At 34.9% G+C, this 21343-nt stretch overlaps 2 protein-coding genes across 8 annotated transcripts in view; one reads left to right on the top strand and one right to left on the bottom strand.

Moving 5' to 3' along the window:
- Positions 1-332: 332 nt before the first annotated feature.
- LOC121371841 (tubulin polymerization-promoting protein family member 2-like) overlaps positions 333-21343 on the top strand; it is a 33794-nt gene continuing 12783 nt past the window's right edge. The window contains exons 1-4 of one of the 5 annotated variants that reach the window (XM_041498036.1): positions 368-463; positions 550-592; positions 19940-20154; positions 20439-20586. In XM_041498036.1, coding sequence (XP_041353970.1) covers positions 19961-20154; positions 20439-20586 — 342 coding nt within the window. In that variant the 5' untranslated portion in view covers positions 368-463; positions 550-592; positions 19940-19960. Of the gene's footprint in view, positions 593-19939; positions 20155-20438; positions 20587-21343 lie in introns of all 5 variants that reach the window. The other 4 variants (XM_041498037.1, XM_041498035.1, XM_041498041.1 and 1 more) reach the window with 4 other exon arrangements.
- LOC121371839 overlaps positions 5951-21343 on the bottom strand; it is a 71636-nt gene continuing 56243 nt past the window's right edge. For all 3 annotated transcript variants that reach the window (XM_041498031.1, XM_041498032.1, XM_041498033.1), the window contains exons 8-10: positions 16143-18231; positions 12227-12277; positions 5951-9278 (exon numbers count right to left, since the gene is read on the bottom strand). In XM_041498031.1, the coding sequence (XP_041353965.1) occupies positions 9267-9278; positions 12227-12277; positions 16143-18231 (2152 nt within the window). In that variant the 3' untranslated portion in view covers positions 5951-9266. The remainder of the gene's footprint in view (positions 9279-12226; positions 12278-16142; positions 18232-21343) is intronic.

Raw genomic sequence — 21343 nt, 5'->3', positions numbered from 1 at the left:
TATAGAATACACAAAAATGCAAAGTTATCCCGTCCACCTGTCAAGGACCTTTAAATTCTATTTTCAAAAACGAGTTTTTGGCCCCCTCTATTAAAAAAATCCTGGATACGCGCATGAAAATTGTTTTAATTCTTCCCCAATTCCTAGACATGTCACAATTAAGAACTATAGTGGACCGTGATGTATGAACTCTCACCCAGAAGTCTACTGTGTAGTGAGACCTAAGGTATGGGTCCAGGGCCCATATTTTTGAAGCAATCTTAGCGCTACGAAACCGTAAAACCATCGTAAGTTGTGATATAGTGACGTCATAGCTTATAATATATACTGTAATGACGTCACAGTCTATGATGGGTTTAGCTTCAAAAATCCCTAATTAGGTGTGTATATGACGTAACTGAATTGAAACATGATATCATAAGTACATAATCTACGATTTGTCAAAATAGGTTTATTGGCAAAGGTATTTGAATTTTTTTTACAGTTTTCTGTTGCGTTTCAGTTTTTGTTACAAATTATTTATTTTAGTTTGTGTCAATTTATTCTCAGCTTTCGTCGGCAAAGAAGATTGAATCGGAGTTTAATATTTACGGTAAGTATATGTTTAATTTAATTTTAATATCGATAGTCCTTCCCATCATCCATGAACATTGTTTTGTAAATAATTTCAGTTTAATTTGCCGAAAGAAGACAGTTCAGTGTTTGGGAAATAATAATAATAATAATAATAAAACCTCACTATTTTTGTGTGCAATTTAAAAAACAATCCGCTCAGAAATAAAATATGTTTTCATTTGGGGATGTACACTTTTAGGGGGAGGGGGGGGGGGGGAGGGGGGTGGTCAAAAGCGTACGGTTTGTACGCTCGTGAAAATGTTCAAAATTATGGACGGTCCCTTAGAAAACGACGTTCCCTGCATAGGCGTAAACCGGTACGGTCTCCCATTTTTACTAATTTTTAGGGTAGAATGATGGAAATACATCATACATGGTAAAAAGGTCTCAGGTTAGCACATTTTGCCCGAATATCTATCATTTTTGCCCGAATTTTAGGCCCCCCCCATATCTCGTACGCATATGATTCCCTGATGGGAAGGACTAACGTCGAGATTGGCTATGTTTATGATTTTGAAATGAATACGGCAGTATTAAACAAGGTAGCTGGCTTTACACAATATATACCTTATGATCAGAGATTTTGTACATTATGTAATATGAAAGTTATAGAAGATGAATATTACTTTGTGTTAGTTTGCCCAATGCATAGGGATTAAGACAACAGAATTTAAATAAGATTTACAATAGATGGCCAAATATCCAAAAGTTTTATAGGCTAATGTCTTGTGATACCCCTAAAATGGTTATGTACATCTTGCTATGCAAAATGGTTATGTACATCTTGCTATGCAGAGACGCCGGTTATTGTTATAATTGGTTTCTTATCCGTTCCTCACAGCTTTATACTTTCATGTATTTTCTTCATCTAGCCTTCTTACTTACCGAGTCACTGACTACATTTAATTTGTATTTTTCATTATATGTTTGCTGTTAGTGTTATGTAATACTTTATGCAATAAACATGTTCTTCTAGTGGCGGATCCAGAAATCCATTTGGAGGGGGGGGGGGGGGGGGTGACATGAGGTGGAATGCCAAGGGAACTTTGGGGGAGGTGTAGAGGGGGATCGTAAAACAATGAAAATTAATATATAATAAAATTATAAACTATCGCAAACAAAAATTGGGGGGGGGGGGGGCCTGAGGCTCCTAGATCCGCCTCTAATTTTAAAACTATTAATTCACAATACTTGTCATCATCGATGTTCCATACCTGTGATGTTGATCTATTATCGGGCGTGTGCGCATGGGTTATGGCGTGTGTAACCGGCCTCGGTGGAGTCGTCGTTAAGCCATCGAACATAATATGCGTGCGTGCGTGCGTGCGTGCGTGCGTGTATGTGGTATGTGTGTGTGTGTGTGTGTGTGTGTGTGTGTAGACTGGGGTGAACAAAGTTTTCCAAGGGAGAAGGGTCCAGTCTTATTCCCCTAAAAATTATATACATTGAAAAAAAGTAATAAATTTGTAAAAATCAAAACAAAATCGCAAGAGCGGGGTTGGGTCGACCCCAGAACTCTCTGCACAGCCTGTAGATTTTTACCGATGTAAAACAACAACTGACAGGACTGGTATGCTGTAAACAAGTATAAATAAACAAATTTTACTGAAACTCCATTCCTTTCTTAAGTACAAAGGTAGATTTCCATGATGGTATACCTACATTTTTCGCTCACCTGTCATCGTAGCTTGTATGAGGCGGCCAACAGATCTATTAAAGTGACAAAAATCACAACACTTTAAATGTATCACAAGTGACAAAAACTGGCCTGAGAATCTGACTTTTACTTTCAATTACCTGTTTTACCTTTAAATAATTTATATACAGCGCCGTATCAAAAGTGTTCGCAATAATCCAAAATGGCCGACGTAAACACGGTCAGTATGTAAATTTTAAAAACAAAATTCGGCTAGTAGAATTAATAACCATACCTCAATATTTGGTTAAGTGTCCCTTGTTACGAATGCAACCCATAATGCGACGTGGAAGTGAAAAATATAAACTTTGAATGTATATTCCAAATTCAAATTTTCCCATATGTCAAGAACTGCAGCGAACAACTCTTCAGACGTTGTTATGGTTAGGGCCTTGTTTTGCAGTATTTTTTTCATTCTTAACCAAATATTTTCTATTATGTTCAAGTCTGGTGACTGAGCAGGCCATGTCATACCACGAATATTATTTTCACGTTTATATGCCTCGATTAATCGAGGTCTATAAGGTGCATTGTCATCCTGAAAACAATATGGTTTATCGATAAAATGTCGTGATAAAACAGGCCAGAGATGATTGTCGAGTATTTCACGATACTTTTCAGCATTAATGTTTCGATTAACCATACATAAAGTTCCGACACCATGCAATGTAATGCAGTCCCAGATCATAACAGACATGCATTCGGGACGGTATGCTTCATGTGCAGCTCACCAAACAAAAACACGGTGGTTTTTGCCAATTACTATCTGAGATTCATCACTAAATATCACTTGACTCCACTGGTTATTAACTTCTCACCATCTCCTGTCCAGGCACCACGACAGTAGCTTTTTTTTTGTTCACTTTTTTTCGAATAACTCGCCTAAAAATCTTATTTTTGTGTAAAATTCTTTGAATTGTCACAGGATGAACTTTCACTCTCCTACCTTGATTAAAATCAGCAAACTTACGTCTACGAGTAGCAGTAACGTCTGCCGTAGATTTACGTTTACGTGCAAAAAGCACCTTATTCTCAAAGACGGTCGTAAATGTAAACGTAACTTAGTTGGACGTAAATCGACGATTTAACACTCATCGGAGAAATAAAAAAAAAAACCACATTAGAAACGATGGCTACCGGGTAAATAACAAATGCGCAAAACGCAATTTCGTTTGTCGTCTGCTGAAAATAACATCGCGAACGGCGAACCATGGCATTTTGGTATTGGTGAGGATCCACGTTTTGGTACGAACTTGAGGGATATTTCTTAAAAAGGAAAAGATAACTCAGGAGAAATTGGCCGAGTCGAAAACATCCATTCGATCACCAATAAAAATATGTTAAATCCGTGAGCGTTCGCCATCGCAAACTGCTTCAATTATTGGAAATGCTGCCAGTTTCCGTAAATAACGGCGATCGTGCTTGATTTATTATATGTACACAACTTACGTGCAGCGTTAGTTGTAACCGGAGGCACTCTTATATTTACATCCAACTTCACACGTAACTTACGTTTTTGTTGTTTCGTGAATAGCTCTTCAGTCGTAGATTTACGTTTACGTGTAAAACTATAGACTTACGATGTTTTGTGCGAAGCCATCTTAGCGCTACGAAATCGTAAAACCGTCGTAGGTTGTGACGTCACTACAGCGCACGCCATAGTGACGTCATAGCTTACGATGATTTCACGATTTCGTAGGCTAAGATAGCTTCGAAAATATGGGCCCAGACGACTAATTCATGACGTCACCAGTGTAGCTACGTAAAAATTTTATAAATTGGGATTGTATCAAAAGACTTGGTTTTATGTAACTTGGGGGAAAAACACGCATTTTGCGGAAGGTAGAAAAGCGCTTCCATGTTACTGACGTAATTTTCGCGAACACTTGATACGGTGCTGTAGCATAAGGTTTTAAAACAATTTACTTTTTAAATAACTTTAAGTTTTTAAAACACTACTTTTTCATACGTTTCAGAAAGTTTTAAAACACTATTTCAATTTTTTAAATTAATTTTGTCAGAACAAAAGTAAAATACAACTGCAGCCGCAGTACTAAATATTGTTGTGTTTTAATTTGTTTAAGAAATGCAATACAGGCAGTGCTATATATGGACGTTAATAAACAAGTTACCAGTCATTATCATATTTATGATCACAGTAAAATAACTTTAACTTGTTATGAGTTTTAACAAGTGACAAATTAAAATAATTTCATGAGGGACATAAATTTGATAATTGGTATAGAGTTTGTTACTCTATTTGTTACCTCAGCAACTTTTATCTCCGAAAGCAGTTTATTTTTGATATTCATACACATTTAGAAACATGTTACATACATGTATTTTACATACTGCTCTATAATTATTTATTATTATTATTCACGTTCATGGGTGTATATTTTGGGGTTTTTTAAAGTTCTATTTATTCTGTTTAAAAACAAATCTGTACTGAATTATATTAAAATAAATTTGTTTTGCAAATTTAACAATAAGACAGCTCTAGACATGTAAATGTAAACTTTGACCTACGTGATGTCATTGTGCATATTTGCCAAATCGTGATGATATCACATTTAGTACCTACAAAATCATTGCGTTGTAAGCGGCAAATCATCCAGTAGTATGATAATACATGAAATTATGATTTTTATTTCCCTGGTTATGAGTGCCCCCAAGGATAACAAAAGTCTAAAGCTATCAAGAATGAAGAAATGTGCTGCTTAGATTGCCAATAGTTTTAGTGTGATGATAGTAGTAAAAAAAAAAAGCATAACCCCCCCCCCAAACAAACAATATAATATCAGTTATGTCTTATATAATGTATCACTGTGTTGGCCAAAACCTGAAGAACATTAGAGCTGTATAAAACGAGACTGGCTGATCCTGATAACAAGCAATCCTTGACCTAATAGGTGTGGAAGTAATCTAACCATATAAACAAGATGATTTAGGGGTTCCAATAGTTCCACGTGGCTATACATCCATTCATAAAGACAAACCTGCAGACAACTGATCTGTGTTCCGTATACATGTGATATCCTCCATGAGATCACTGACTGACTAATGTGTTACATAAAACTGCAACATACATAAAACAGACCCACAGCCAGCAGGGGAGTCAAGGGGATTGGTTGACCATCTCACACCCATCAGACCAAATGACTTTACCAAAATTAACCTAAATTCTGTACATATATATTTGTTAAAACAAGATTGCACCTCAAACATTGCTGAATAATTTAGTTAAATGTTATGTTCGTCAAAGTTTAAGTTTAAGTTTAAATGCTGAAATATTTAAAAATAAAATGCAAAACCCCCACAGCAGTATAGTATCTTAAAATAAAACCCCCAACCCATCCCCTATTCTAGGCTGGCTATAGGCCTGTAAAATAAAGCTGTGCATAAATATTAATACTAAAACGGTTGGTGTTCATCAATACTTTTCCTTAGTAGACAATGTATTATCATTATATATTTTGTGTCGTTAATACAATATTCTGTGACAGACATGATAATTAATTTGAATTTTCAGTAACTTACAAACACAAATGTTGCTAGTCAACAGTATAAAATATAAAAATATAAAAAAGATAACAACATTAAATACATTCATGTTTCGTTAAATGAAGACAGACACTGTAACACAAACATCATATATTCTGAATCATACAACAGGATAAAACATGGTGAAAATATACCCGTACAAGAGTTGTTATTTAAAACAAAAGATAATCATTTAAAACAAGAGTACCGATCAGGTACATGATACACCCATCAGAAGTTTGATTGAGAAGAACACACATTTATTAATGTGTTAGGTGTATGGCTTGATTATAATTATTTGAGGTTTGTGTAATGGGATTGATTAACAGTTCACTTTGGACCAATTACTGATGATACTGCACCTATTGGAGAAATTGCTGTCTGATTTATGAAGCTATTTTTTGTGTGTTTGGTTAGGTTTAAAAATTAAAATTAAAAAGGGAACAGTTTGTAGTATGGGAACCATGATAATACATTTATATTGGCAGAGAAACAGTTTATGAATGTATTGTCAACTTCTGATAAATTTAACTGTTTTGGCTTCTTCAAAGGCTGAACAAGACATTTTCTACGATGTTCTAAATCTAGATAAATTAAGTGGTTTATCTGTGATACAAGATCAGGTGTCTAGAACCTATATGAATTGACAAAGAAGATATTCCCAGAACAAGGATTCACTTTCATGTGCATTAAACCATAAAACGTAGGCCACCGTGACCTAGTAATGGTATCGTATGTGACACAACACCCATCCCAAGTTGTTCCTCTATGTGAGGTCTGATGGTCCAGAACGCATCAGTATCCAAGATATGGTTCAAGAAATGAAAAACTTATCAGATGGACAACACCATCCGAGTAATTTTTAAAAAGGTTAAAAATAAATACAGCTTAGTGAATATGTCTAACTACCATGCTATTATGACTAAGTTAAACTATATCTGTTACTTTGCTGCAAAGTATGGATCAGTTCTGGACTTAAGTGAACTTGAAAATACATGACTATAAAAACACTTTAAAGAAAACAACAGTGCTTATGTTTCTATGCTAATTGTTGTGTAGTTTAAATATATGAGTTCCAATTTTGAGATGTTTTCTCTACCTTCTGGTTTATAAAACTGATTTGTTACTTCCTTCTTTAGTCCTGCTTAAAATTAAAGCAAAACGTATAATGCAGTATATTGTCTGGTTGCATACAAATAAACCGCTAATCCACTGTTCTGAACAGACAGCCCAGACAGCTGAGGTGTGTGCCCACAACAGCATACTTGAACTATAATTGGATATAAGCATGAAAATATGTTACAAATGAAAACTTCAGTCCAGCCTTCAGTTGCAGCAGTTCATCTGCAGGTGATGTATGACAAGACAGTGCTCAATGTTTTAACAGGCTGAATGTATTCAAACGGCTTATTCAAGATTTGTGAAATCTTTTTGGAAGTCTTTAACAAGCCAGGGATATTTCTGCATTGATAACATTTTTACAAATATTTCCTATAGACTGACTTTATATTAATTTGTTTTATTTTAGCTGGATTTTACAAAAACTAAACCCAAATTCAACAGATTAATAAGGAATTAAGAAATTATCGCCACAACCAGCAAGAAAAGAAATACCAGTAGTCCAAGAGATATTTTTGATAGTGTTCCTATGCTTATCAATAAAATAAATTAAGTTATGACATGTTAAAATGATTGACAGGAATTGACAAAATCAAACTTAGAATCTTTTGCACTTTTTGTGGTCTTCTAAGGTGTAAGTCAATTAACTGCTTTATATTTTTACCAAAAGAAACAGGTAGTTACGTATTTTAAGGTATAAACAAAACAAATTATAATATAACTATTTAATATCGGTGAGGTATATTTGCAACAGGTTGTGTACACTAAAATGGTTTTTCACTACATGTACCTATATTTTTAAATTTTAAGAGTAACTGTCCTGAGAAAATAATTTCACAACAATAGTGGCATGCAACTACCACAAATAAATTTTAAATTACAAATACAACAGATTTTAAAATGATATGTATACTGCATTTATACAATTTTTTTTTTTTACAAATAATAGTAATATCCAAAGAACATCACAGTAAGACATTTTGACTAGTTCTGCAACTCCGATGGATTTAAAATCACATATAGTATACATATCTGAAGAAATTAATGCTCTTACATGAATGTTTATGACATACTGATCAAACAAATAAGGTTCACACCAACACTTAACAGGAAGGAGTGACTGCAACCAAACCCCTCATCCATGGTGTGAGGGAAATAAAAGTTTTACTGACATTCAATCTCACCATTACATCTTTGTATCTTATACACAACATTACCCTAACCAAAACCCGACATTATGACACTAATAGTTAATTAAATTCCGTCTATAATGCCTAATGTTCCCTTATTTATTTGCCATATGGTATTATCATATTACACCTGACATTATTAATAAACTTTTGGGGAAATTTCTTATTTTAAATTGTTTGTATTTTTTTATTTGTAACAAAATAAGTAATGCAAATTACATTAAAAGTTTACCTTTATATAAAATGAAAATAACTTGATAAGTTGATATTTAAAAGTATTCACTGGTAATATGTATATATATTTTTTTATTATTAATCCAAAAAGAATTAAAAATATTCAAGCATTTTGTCTCTTAACTTATGTCTGTCAATACATGTTATCTCTACTCCGTTAATCTTGAATAAACCTCGTTTGGTAGTGCTGTAGTTTAAACTGGTGACTACTAACTAGCTAGTCTTCTGAACCGAAACACCATAATGGAACTAAATACCTGTTTGGAACAATGAAAAAAATGGTGTTTTAACATCCAAATTATATGACGCACACATTTACAAATCAATTGGCAGTGAAGCCTACACACATCTTGAATACATTTTGACAGTGCTTATCTGTGGATTCCAAGACGCTATCACAGGAAAGAGTAATTTGCATTAAATACTTAACATGCCCAGGTATACTTCAAAATAAAAATACTTGCTTCACTTTGATTACATATTTAAAATATTGACTATATAGACCTCCTTTATTGTATACCTTTCACATTTCAACAAACAGCTGACATCTACAAATAATTACACCTGTTTCATATATATGTTGCTTTACAACTTTTTGTCAGAACCACATAGACACATAAAGGAATGAACAATCATTTAATATCAAGTGCAATCACAAATGTTTAAAAAATCACATTGCCTCAATAACCTAATTGGAGTAACAAAGTTTTTAACATTCAAATATCACTATGGAAACAAAGACGAAGAAGAAAAAACTCCTTTGGCGAGATGTGAGGTTGTTGTAGAATGCAGCCAGTGATAAGGCACGCATCACGCTGACAAAATACACACACACAAACCTGAGGTACACGAGACAGGACTTACCACCATCAACGATGAGGCTTGCAAGAGAAAGAAAAACACAATTAAACACATGTAACCAGTGACAAAACACAAACATGTAAACAAAATTCACTTACTTTACCTTTAATATCCAATTCAATATTTATAGATTTTCTTTATATACCCTATGAATTTCAATTACTGTACCTTTAATATTTATTCAATATTTATAGATTTTTTTAATAGACCCTATGAATTTTACTTACTTTACCTTTTATATTTATTCAATATTTATAGGATTTTTTTTAATAGACCCTGTGAATTTAACTTATTTTACCTTTAATATCTATTCAATATTTATAGACCCTATGAATTTCCCTTACCGGTACTTTACCTTTAACATGTGTTCAGTATTTAAAGACTTTCTTTAGACCCTATGAATTTCACTTATCTTACCTTTAATATCAAATTCAATATTTATAGGTTGTCTTTATAGACCCTATGAATTTCTCTTATTTTACCTTTTATATCTATTCAATATTTAAAGACTTATTTTATCTTTAATATCTAATTCAATACTTACAAACTTTCATTATAGACCTTTTGAATTTCATTTCTTTCACCTTTTATATTCATTCAGTGTTTATAGCATATTTTTTATAGACCCTATGAATTTCATTTATTTGACCTTTAATATTTGTTCAATATTTATACTTCCTTTAGGCAGGCAAGAAAAAGAAACAACAACCCCCCCCCCCCCCCCCCAAAAAAAAAACCCCCACACAACCCCAACCAACATCAACAAACACAAAAAAACACAAAAAAAACCCCCACCCCAAAACCAACTACTAAAAGCCCAACAGTTTTCATAAATTGCTAATTATTTATAAAGTCCGTTTTTCACTCCAGCTTTGTGTTATAAACATAAAGACCTATTTCCTAACTGAGTCAACACTAAGCATTACATTTTAGATGGAGAATTATATACCAAAACTGTTGCAGTCTGGCTTTGTTTTTTATGCATATGCAAAGAAACGGGTATTCAATGGGTATTAAAGGTGAAATTAGCCAAAAGGTACAGGGTAATACATGTAGTTTAATATCTGAACATAATAATAGTCATAATAATTTATCAGCAAATCATGTAACTGGTATACATTTGCATTTTATTAGAGTATATACTGGTACCAAGTGCATATATGCAAGTTATATGATGGTCTTTGTCTTAGACCGTATCATTTGAAAGTTACCACTAGCAAATTGTTGGGGGTTTTGGTGAACAGCCAGGTACATGATTTGTATTGAGACCATGCAAGCAATAATCCTTGTAAAATTGTGTCCAATTGCATACTTCATAATACCAAGTTTTGTTAAAATCAGTGCTGATGTATTGTGTATATGATATAAATGTGTCAGACAACATTACTTGGTATATTGTAAAGAATAAGTTAACACATCTCGGCGGATCAGACTATGACAATTATTCTAAACAGTGCAAGTGATAATAAAAACACAAAAGCTGGTATCATACAAAAAGAAAACCAAATGAAAACAAAACTAACAATGAACACCATCTATTTATTTTTAACTGTTTATTTCACACAAGATGTGCATGTTAGAAAACCTTGATGGGTGGCAAATATACATCTGATAAAATAAATATATTTCATCAACTCAACAGGTACCCCCAAACAACAATCCCAGGAGTAATGCTATGCTTAAATATATATTAAAGAGTAAAGGTAGTTTACTTCAGAATACTATGTTTAATGAATATATGTAACTATTTGTGTTTACAGTGCTGAATATATATAATACTTTTTTTTTTCTTTTCTTTTTTTGTGAAATTTTAAAAATATTTTTATCTTGAAGTGTGTCAAACCTTTACTCATTGTAATACACAGTGAAACCCCTGAAAATAGGACCCTCTGTACACTGGAATTCCCTCAAAACCGGACATTTTTCATGGCCCCTTTTTAAATATCAGTACAGAACTTAATCTCTCTAAACCGGATACCTCTTAAAATGAGTTTTTCCTTGGTCCCATGTGTGTCATGTTGAGAGAGGTTTCACTGTATATATAACAAAGACATTACGCCTGCGATTCCTGTTTGGGTTTACCTGTGACAACACAAGCAGTGTCAGGTACAGGGAGACAGGGCAATGTGATGCATAAAACAAATACTACAACCAAAAAAGCAAAATAACAAAAACAAAGATGTATGATTGTGTATCTGAAATAGCATGTCACCAACCAATGTGCAGGTACATTCTGTTAATTGTTCTAATGAAGAGAAAAGAAAGAAAACCAAATGACCTAGGCACCAATGTCACTACTAAAAACTACTGTGCATTCACAATTGTTGGAGCCAGTATTTCTGAGACAGAAGTTAATATACATTTTAACACAATACTATTTCAGTGGGTGAGTGGGAGTTTTAGTTCCAGCTGCTCCCAGTTGAATTGCTATATATAAAGTAGCAATAAGACTTTGAAAACTTCAACCTTGAAAACCTAGATCTGTCAAAGTAATTTCTAGTCCAGTATGCAAATTTAAATTTAAAAAATAATATATTTATACTTCATCCCATCTTCATACAAAAATGTTTTTGTAAATAATTTCAGTTTGGTTTGACGTAAGAAGAAAAGTAAGTGTGTTGGAAATAACTAAAAAAATAAAGACTATTTTTGTGTGCAAGTGAGAAAACAATCGGCTTCAAAATAAAAATAACTTGTAAATTCCATAGTATGAAAGAAGGCATTCCCCCATGGGAAGGACTATAGTCTTGTCAGTGAATGTGACATACCTGACTTTGCACAATAATTATGTACATTAAAAATGAGGCAAGGTGAATATGACCACAGCCTGCTGCAGCCATGCACGCTTATACACACATGCAAAGACATGCATGCACAGCACACGCACATACACACACGCATATTAAGGAAAGGCTGTGAGAGATACAATCCACACTGCTTATAAATAACAATAAAACTAGATGCTTACAAGTCCTTTTATTTTATGATGATTATTTGGCTGATGATTCAGTGTAGTAAGCTGAAAGAAATGAACATACATGATAATCAACCGTAAACAATCAAAGATTGAAAAAACCCACAAAAACAAATATATCTTTACAATTACTTTCTGTGGAATGGTGTAACGTATACTGGTATTCTTATTTCATATTTACATCTTGGATTACCTATATGTCATTTACTGAAGAAACAAATCCTTATGATCACATCTCTGCCCACCACTGTATTAATTGTTAACATGTGCAAAATACCATAATAAGTAGTGCCAACAAGAAGTGCACCCTGTTTAACACCGATGTTTTCAGTCCAGTAAAGAGTAAAGGTGTCTGCAAATTCAAACTTTGTCATCTTAAAAAGGGGTACTGCCCCAAAAATGTGTAAGCTCTATTTTGATGGTGGTGGGTTTTTTTTACAGATCAACACAATAAGAGCCATTTTGCTAGGTCACGGCCCATATTTTTAAATATCTTAGCACTACAATATTTTAAAACTGTCATAGAGATGTCACAGACTTCAACAGTTTTAAAATATTCTAGCATTAAGATAGCTTCGAAAATATGTTGCCTGATCATTCACTAATGTTACAAGGAATGTAAATCAGTTATGTTAACTTAGTGGAGGCCTGGAGTAACAGTAGCAGAACCTGACCCGACAACTGGCCACTAGTAAGGATAGTATACTAATGAAAGATCAGCCTATCCGTCCCACCTGCCTTGGTGGCACTTGTCGTGAGCAGAGATTAAACTTCAAATGCAGTTTTCAAACAAAATAGACATAAATGAAAGTAAAATGTCACCTAGAAGTGAATTACACACCTCTACAACAGTGTATGTATTATTATTACTACAATGTTGGCTGTTAATTAGTAGCATACAGAAACACAGCCATTTTGTTCAACTAATTACATATCACTGTTAGTTCAGTACTTTGATAAAGGTAATACTTCAGAAAATCAACAAAAATAGTGCTCAATTACAATAAAATGAGTTTAAAATATTTTTAAAATTCATCACACCATGAGTAGAAATACACAAAAAACCCAACTACATCCACAATAATTCTCATGCCAAAATTTAAGTAGCATTATCATATGAATTATTATTTTTGTAAACTGACATGTACACATATCTTTTGCTACCGGAAAGTTGTAAAGATTATATTTTTAATTATAATCCAAAAAATGTACAAAACAATAATTTCTAAGCTAACCTGTAATAAAAAATAATTCATTTACTTGAGAAACCTGTTTTCTACTTCACATGTCAACATTAAAATACTATTTTAAGTTTAAATTTGTTTTGTTCACCATTTATAAATTATTTTCCAATATATTTAAGTATGTAACCACAATAACATGCAAGTTTATATTTATTTAAAATGCAAACTAAAGCTTGATAATGCTACTTTAATTATTTTACAAATCAAAGCCAAACACTTGTCATCAAAATTAGTTACCCTCAATATACATTTCTATTTTTTGATAATATTTTATCTCAATGAATAACAATGAAATAAATTCTAAATCAAGTATTAAGAATGTTCACCAACGTAGAACCTGTACATTTTCAAAGCAGAGTAACCCGCTGTTACTCAATGCTCAGTGATTACATAGAGATGAATAATGATTTATTGATCTTCAGGTTTTCTGCCAGAAAATAATTTAAGAGTTTGTAATAAAAAAAAAACATCATAAGTGTCCATACGGGTATGAAATCTTTTGAAACTGGACACTGCATTTCATCTACTTAAACAGCATTCTTTCTATAATTTAATTTAATTTCTTTCTTTCTTTTTTTTTTCTTTTTTTTTAAAAATGTATCCATTAATTTCCAAGATTTAGGGTGGTAAGTGTTTCTGCACTTGCCTTTCATCATAGCTTTATTATAAAGCTTACTGTTTAAATGAGTAGATCTGCTCTTCCTATTTGAAATTTCTCACCTGGAATTATGATCAAATCAACAGGCCAGTTCAGTGTAGTGGTTACATATACACCCAGCATTATTTTTAATCAACAGGCCAGTTCAGTGTAGTGATTACGGTACATATACACCCAGCATTATTTTTAATCAACAGGCCAGTTCAGTGTAGTGGTTATGGTACATATACACCCAGCATTATTTTTAATCAACAGGCCAGTTCAGTGTAGTGGTTACATATACACCCAGCATTATTTTTAATCAACAGGCCAGTTCATTGTAGTGGTTACATATACACCCAGCATTATTTTTAATCAACAGGCCAGTTAAGTGTAGTGGTTACACCCAGCATTATTTTTAATCCATTTAGGAGGTGGGATCTAGCTCAGTTGAGGTGCTTGGGTGCAAGGATCAAACCCCCTCAGTAGACCCATTCACAGATTGTTTTTTCCTGTCCCAACCAGTGCCCGTGAATGGTCTATCAAATGCTGTGGTATGTACTGTTCTGTCTGTGAGAAATTCAATATAAAAAATCCCTTGCTGCTAATGGAAAAATATAAGATGGAGGAAAAAACCCCTGAAGAAACATCAGTCCTATTTGATCAATGTAGTAAACTAAAATATGTGCATGTGCATAGTTACCTAAATACTGAACAAATGTTGTACCACAAAAATGTTTGAGAAAAACTGACAAGTTTAATATTAATAATGAGTTTACAAACACCATCAAGAACATACATATTATATAATATGCCCCACTCCCAAAAACTCCAACAAATGGTATGACATTTTCACCATAACCTTTACTGAAACAACATAGGTTTACCAGACCTACATGTAAGTAATGCATACAAAACATACCTTAAATGTAGCTGAATGGACTTGACAAGTTAATTAGTAATATGAGCTTAAATTAAAACATTGCCTTCACTATGACAACTGATTATACTATTCTGTTACTTCCAAACTGCAAATAGTAAACCAAGTGGCAATGAAAATGAGAGATTGTAAAAGTGACAGTATTTCAGTAGTCTCCAAGTCTAAATCAAAGGGTTTTCTCACACTGAACAGCAAGGCACCTAAAGACATTTAAATAATACACTGAACTCTGATAAACTGAATCACTGTAAGAGAGCACACTATTCATCTTGTCAGTTGGAAATTAAAAAAAAATATATATAATAATAACTAGAATTTTTATTTTATTATAAAGGACATAATAATGGTTCTACTAAAAATTATGATTAAAAAAAAAATCTTTAAAGTATACATTCAGATTAGCTGATAGTAAAAACCTGAAGATAGACTGGTATTTTATAAGATGACAATTATATACTGATGGAAAGAAATAAGGGATCACTAACCACTAACCCCACTGTCCTGGACAGACAACCCAGATAGTCGAGGTATTTCCCCAGGACAGCATGCTTGAACCTTAATATAAATGTATGAATAAATGAATAAGGAATCCAACCCTCATCTATAGTCCGGAAGTGAACCCGTTACTCAAAGTCAATCCCAGAATTCTGAAAGTCAGTTTGACACCAATGTCTGCAGGGTTTTTTTATACACACAGTGTGACAATCATAGTAAATAAAATTTGGTTTGCAATATTCAAGTGTTCCCTTATTTCTTTCAGTACAAGCTAATGTACCCAACAAAATCTGGATACCACTTAAACAGTCCATTAAGCTACAGGGTAAATATTGTTAAAACCAAAAGAACAATGTTCATAAATAATAAAACAAAACAAAACATTGACAAGCTAAAACAACACAAACAAAACGAAGGAAACTGCATAAATTAGCCATTCAGTCACTAATGACACACTTGTAAAAACAAACAAAACAAAGAAAACAAATTGAAAAAAGGAAAATTAAGAAGGAAGCATCCAAACCAAGGGGATATCAAAGTGTCCGTGTTATAAGCATTGCACAGTGGTCAAACATGGGGCTAACACTACGATACCTGGATGATCTCATGACTTCCGTGCAGCGAACTGTGGCTGCCGCTCGAGGAAATGCTGCTGTTAGACTGATATGGGTCGGAGGAGCCGCGACACCGACACGGCATGTGCTCAAACATTGCGTTCGGGGATGGGAACGGGTCCATGACAACGCCGCCGCAGTGTTGCGGAACCTTACCAAACATAATACAATCACTAGACATGACCGCGTGCTCCGAACTGAGGATATCGTCCAGGCTGCGCGCTTTACGTGATTCCTCGTAAGCCTTAGTCCGCAGCATAGCGCTCTCCATGGCCGCCGTAATCTGTTTGTACACCTCGCGCTCGGAATACCGACCCCAGCGAAACGGCTTCCCGGAATCCTCTTCGGGGTGGGTCTGTTTTGATTTCTTGCTGTTACGTAACATGTAAGCCTCGGAGGAGTCGTCTTGAGAAATGCTGCCCGAATCGGAGGAATGCTGCGACTCTGTTCCCAGGTCGAACGTTGGATATGTTGAGAATGCAATACTGTTGGGTCTGATTATTGGCCTCTTGGCCTTGTTTTCCCGCGAACGTAACTTCACTTTGGCAGTGGATGATGATGCAGTGGGAGACTGAACACCTGACCCAGCAGAGCTGCTGCTGCCGATGGACATGGGTGATGACTGGTCTGTGGGTTTCGTTTCTGAGATGGGAGAACTCAGCGAGCGGACAACAGACTCGTATTTCTTGCGTCGCGGCACATAGTTTGTTTTGATGGGCGAGGCTGTCACAGACATGGTGGCACTGCCACACGAACTGAGACTGCTGACGGACACGGGGGAGATCTGGTCAGGTAGGATGCCCGAGTCGGAAGATGCTGAACTCGTTGACTGCCTCGTGCTCGCAGGTCTGGGCCACACCGGGCTCTCATCACTGGCCAGGCAAGGAGTGAAGTTCAGTTTGTCCAGGGATGTGCACGGGAAGTTCAACAACTCAGAATGCTTCTCAACACTCTGACCAATAGTATATTTTGAATCACTAACTAAAACATTTGGGATCTTTTTCACATGAGTGTTGCCAGTGTCCGTCTCTTGTGTGTCGAAGTTGTGATCAATAGTATACTTGAAACTTGATGTGTCTGAATCGGATAACTTTAAGTGTTTTTCAACACTAGCACTGTCTGTTACTGTGTTATGTTTGTCACTAGATGTGTCAGTAAATGACTGATGGAAATTGAGCTTTGCCATAGCTGATGTTGGAGATGAGAGGTGAAGTATCTTTGGAGGTAGCTCCAGCTCTTTGAGAGTTTTCAACTTGTTTTTCGACACCAGTGTGTCTGACCCGTTTGATATGCCACATAGTATGAACTGCCTGCTGGGGGATGGCGTTAGGGAGGTGGATTGCACTGCTTGCTGTGTCAACGATGAAGGGGATAAATTCAATGAAAAGCTATGTTTGTTCAAATTTAATGTCTTTGTTTCAAGTTTAACAGTCTTTGACTCTGAATGCCAGCTTGACTTTTTCTCAGTTTTCACCACTTTAGTCTCTAAATAGGGCACTTTCGCTGTGAGAAAATCTGGTGGCAGTTCTAACCGTTCATCCACTGGTGGTAAGCTAAATGTCTCGCCATCAGTAAGAGGTCTGCTAGGCAGAGCATCACTTGGCTTGGCAGACAAGCTATTGCTATCTGGAGGTTTCACAAAGAGTTTTTTCTCTTTTGTTTGGACCATCTCATCCTTTATAAACTGAACTGACTCACTTTTTACATCTACACACATTACCGAAGGAGTGGTATCCTCGTCCCCATCACGATCGATACCCACATCACAGCACGACTTGCGTTCCCTTGACGTTAGGAATATGTTTTTCGAATCAGACATCAGTTCTCTACTCCACGACCTGTCGAAGGAGAGACTGTCGAAGGAGAAGGACTTGCTGACGGTCTTGGTTCCCGGGGAGGGCGGACTGCACAGCTGGAGGTCCATCACGAACGGTTTCGACCGGCGACTCTTCTCCCTGCCGCTGGAACCAGCGTTCTCGTTCTCCATCTTCAGCTGCTTCTCAAACTCGAGAAGTTGACCCAGGAAGTTAAAGTTCGGAGAGATCGTGGGACGCTTTTCTTTAACATATCTGCAAGATGCAATAATACACAGTTAATCATAAATCATTTGATTACTATGGTCCATCCCATTCTCCTACACAAAATGTTTTGAGTAAATAATTAGTTTAGTTTCACGTAAGAAGAAAGGTAAAATTGTTTTGGAAATAACTTTAAAAATATTATTTTTGTGTGCAATTTAGAAAACAGTTGTCTTAGAAATAAATAACTTGCAATAAATTCCATAGTATGAAGAAAAACAAAAGGTGTTTGGGAAAGACTAGAAGTATATGAACTTTCGTAAATAAGTAAAAGGGGAGGAACCCATACAGATGGTTGTTAAATTAAGCTATGGTAAAACAAACATGCTAAAGCTAAATATAAAGAGTTAAATATCCAAGAAAATGACACTAAGCACAGCCAAAATAAAGCATTTGAAAAATATTAACCAATCCTAAATTTAAACTAAATTTATTTGGCATAGTCAGCTGACTTCTCAAAACTGAAAAAACACTTCAGGCCAAACCAAAAATAGTTGGGTCTCTGGTCGGACTGAAGTTCCAGAGTTGATGCGGCGACGTGACTTTTGTTTTTTCTTTGTTTCTGGAAAAGCCTGGATTGCACAGAAAAGGTGGGTATATGTATATATATAATTATGTATATATTTTATGTCCTCCTCATCTGCCATGATCCAGTCTTATTGGCCATGGTGCCCTCATTTGTCCTGGTACCCTAAATGCTTTCCATCACATTTTCTAAAAGTTTACTGTAACTTTTCCCCTAAATTACCTCATTTGGACACAATGTTGTGGTCATCACATCACAATATTATTGGAAATGGCACAGCATTATTTCTAGTATAGATGGCACTGTTGTAGCGATTATGGGAAATTTGAGAAAAAAAAAAAAAATTCTGCACATTCTGACCAGAGACCAGCAATATATATATTTTTGCTTTATATTACTGGATGGGAATCAATGACAAATAAAATAATAATATGAACACATTAATGATAAGTGTCTGCATATATACAATAAATAATTATCTTGTAATGGCAGGTACAGTGTAATAAATTTGACCGGTAATGGGGACTTCTCAATGAAGACTAGTGGCCTCAACCCAACTCAACATTTTAATGCAGTACAATGAAACAATGACAGTAACTACAGAACTAAAACAATGAAAAACTCATTAATAGTATCATGTCTTTTATTTTAAAAACATATATTGTTCTGCTACCTCACCAAAAATCTGTCTCCACCGACCTTCCCCCCCCCCCCCCCCCCCCCCCCCCCCCCCCCCCCCCCCCCCCCAACATATCTTCACAAAATCATCTCATGACTTCACTGCTTTCTAAGTTTCAAAAACATCCCTAAATAAGATACTATCCATAATGGGAATATCCTTTTTAAAAAACCAATCTCTTTTTAATTAGCGGTATATATGTTGTTTTTGACTAAAATGTTTTTATTACATGTAAATTGAATTAAGGAAGAGAAATTATATTTTGATAAGGATAGCTTTATTAATATCAAGGTTTCTGAAACTGAATCACTGCAAAGTGATACAGCCAGGTTTGACTGTTCCTAGACTGGTTTTACAGTTTCATATCACATCTTCAAAATAGCATCAAAATATATACCGGCTTAGCATAATTATCATTTTACAAACACACATACCTATGATGAATCATAATTATCATTGTCATAAAGTTTACTCTCTCTTGTTTTTGCCCACAGTTTCGTAAAGATACTATCAAGATGGCTGGATTTAACGACCACTTTCACGCATTCTGCAACTTTGGTGTCAGTGGACCAGTTGCTGGTGGTAAAAAGAAAACAATAACCGACAAGAATGTCACGAAGATGTTCAAAGACTGCAAGTTGTATGGAAAGCACCTCACCTCTACAGACACCGACATTGCCTTCAGCAAGTACAAGACCCAGGGAAGCAAGTACGTATTGATACACCGCTTATTTTAAATAATTAACAAGTGTCATGGTCAGATTGTATTTACCATTTGGATTTGAAAATAAATATTTTACTGTTACTTTATCAACTAATTGTACAGAATATATTAAAAACAACATGTAACTTATAGCAGATCTGTGAGCAATTTAACCAGCACAGGTCTATATTCAATTTCCATTTTCCAGAATGACAAGTTGTGCTATTTAAGTACATACTACATTGTTCTGTATTTTGTCACTGGATTATGATTTATCGCTATCTTTGTAGAGAGCTGACACTGGATCAGCTCCAAGCCCTGATGAAGGAAGTCGCTGTGAAGTACAAGAAAGACCACAAACTGGGAAGTGTTGACGAAGCCTATGACAAGATGGTCAGTGAAGTCTGCACCCATGGACCTGGTTTGCATCACACTACAGTGAGTGTTACACTTATCATTTATTTAAACTAGCTAAACAGCTACTAAAGAGACTAATGTAACCTTGGTTTGCAGACACTGTAAGACATTTGTGACTAATTGAGCATTTTTAATCACTGAAGGTCTACATTAAATACAATTTCTTGTTTAGAATATCAGAATATATATATATATATATATATATATATATGTTCCTGATCATCACAATGCTTATAGAAGTTTAAGCTGGGGGTTTTCCTCCCAGAATTAGGGATAAAAATGAAGTTTGAGCTAGTACTGTATGTATTGTGACAACCAGAATTAGGGATAAAAATGGAGTTTGAGCTAGTACGTATGTATTGGGACAACCAAAAACACACTGGTTGTACAGGTGGTATTTAGATTAGTCAGTTCAGTGCTCACTTAAGGTGCTTGCGTCACAGGATCGAACCACCTCAGTGGATCCACTCAACTGATTGGGTTTTTTTTCATTCCAACCAGTGCACCACAACTGGTCAAAGCCTGTGGTATATGCTTTCCTGTCTGTGGAAAAGTGCATATAAAACATGCCTTGTTGCTAATGGAAAAATGTAGCGGGTTTCCTCTGATGACTTACACGTCAGAATTACCAAGTGTTTGACATCCAATAGCCAATGTTTAATTAATCAATGTGCTCTAGTGGCATAGGCGTCGGAAGATGGCACTTATTAAATGCGAGTTCATATTTGAAATTAAAAGAAAATCCAATAACATGTTATACAGCAATTTAGAGAGTGCT

This window comes from Gigantopelta aegis, chromosome 4 (genome assembly GCF_016097555.1).
Source record: "Gigantopelta aegis isolate Gae_Host chromosome 4, Gae_host_genome, whole genome shotgun sequence".
In the NCBI taxonomy this organism is placed as follows: domain Eukaryota; kingdom Metazoa; phylum Mollusca; class Gastropoda; order Neomphalida; family Peltospiridae; genus Gigantopelta; species Gigantopelta aegis.
Note: the sequence above shows the minus strand (reverse complement) of the source record. Positions and strands in the feature narration are given on the sequence as shown.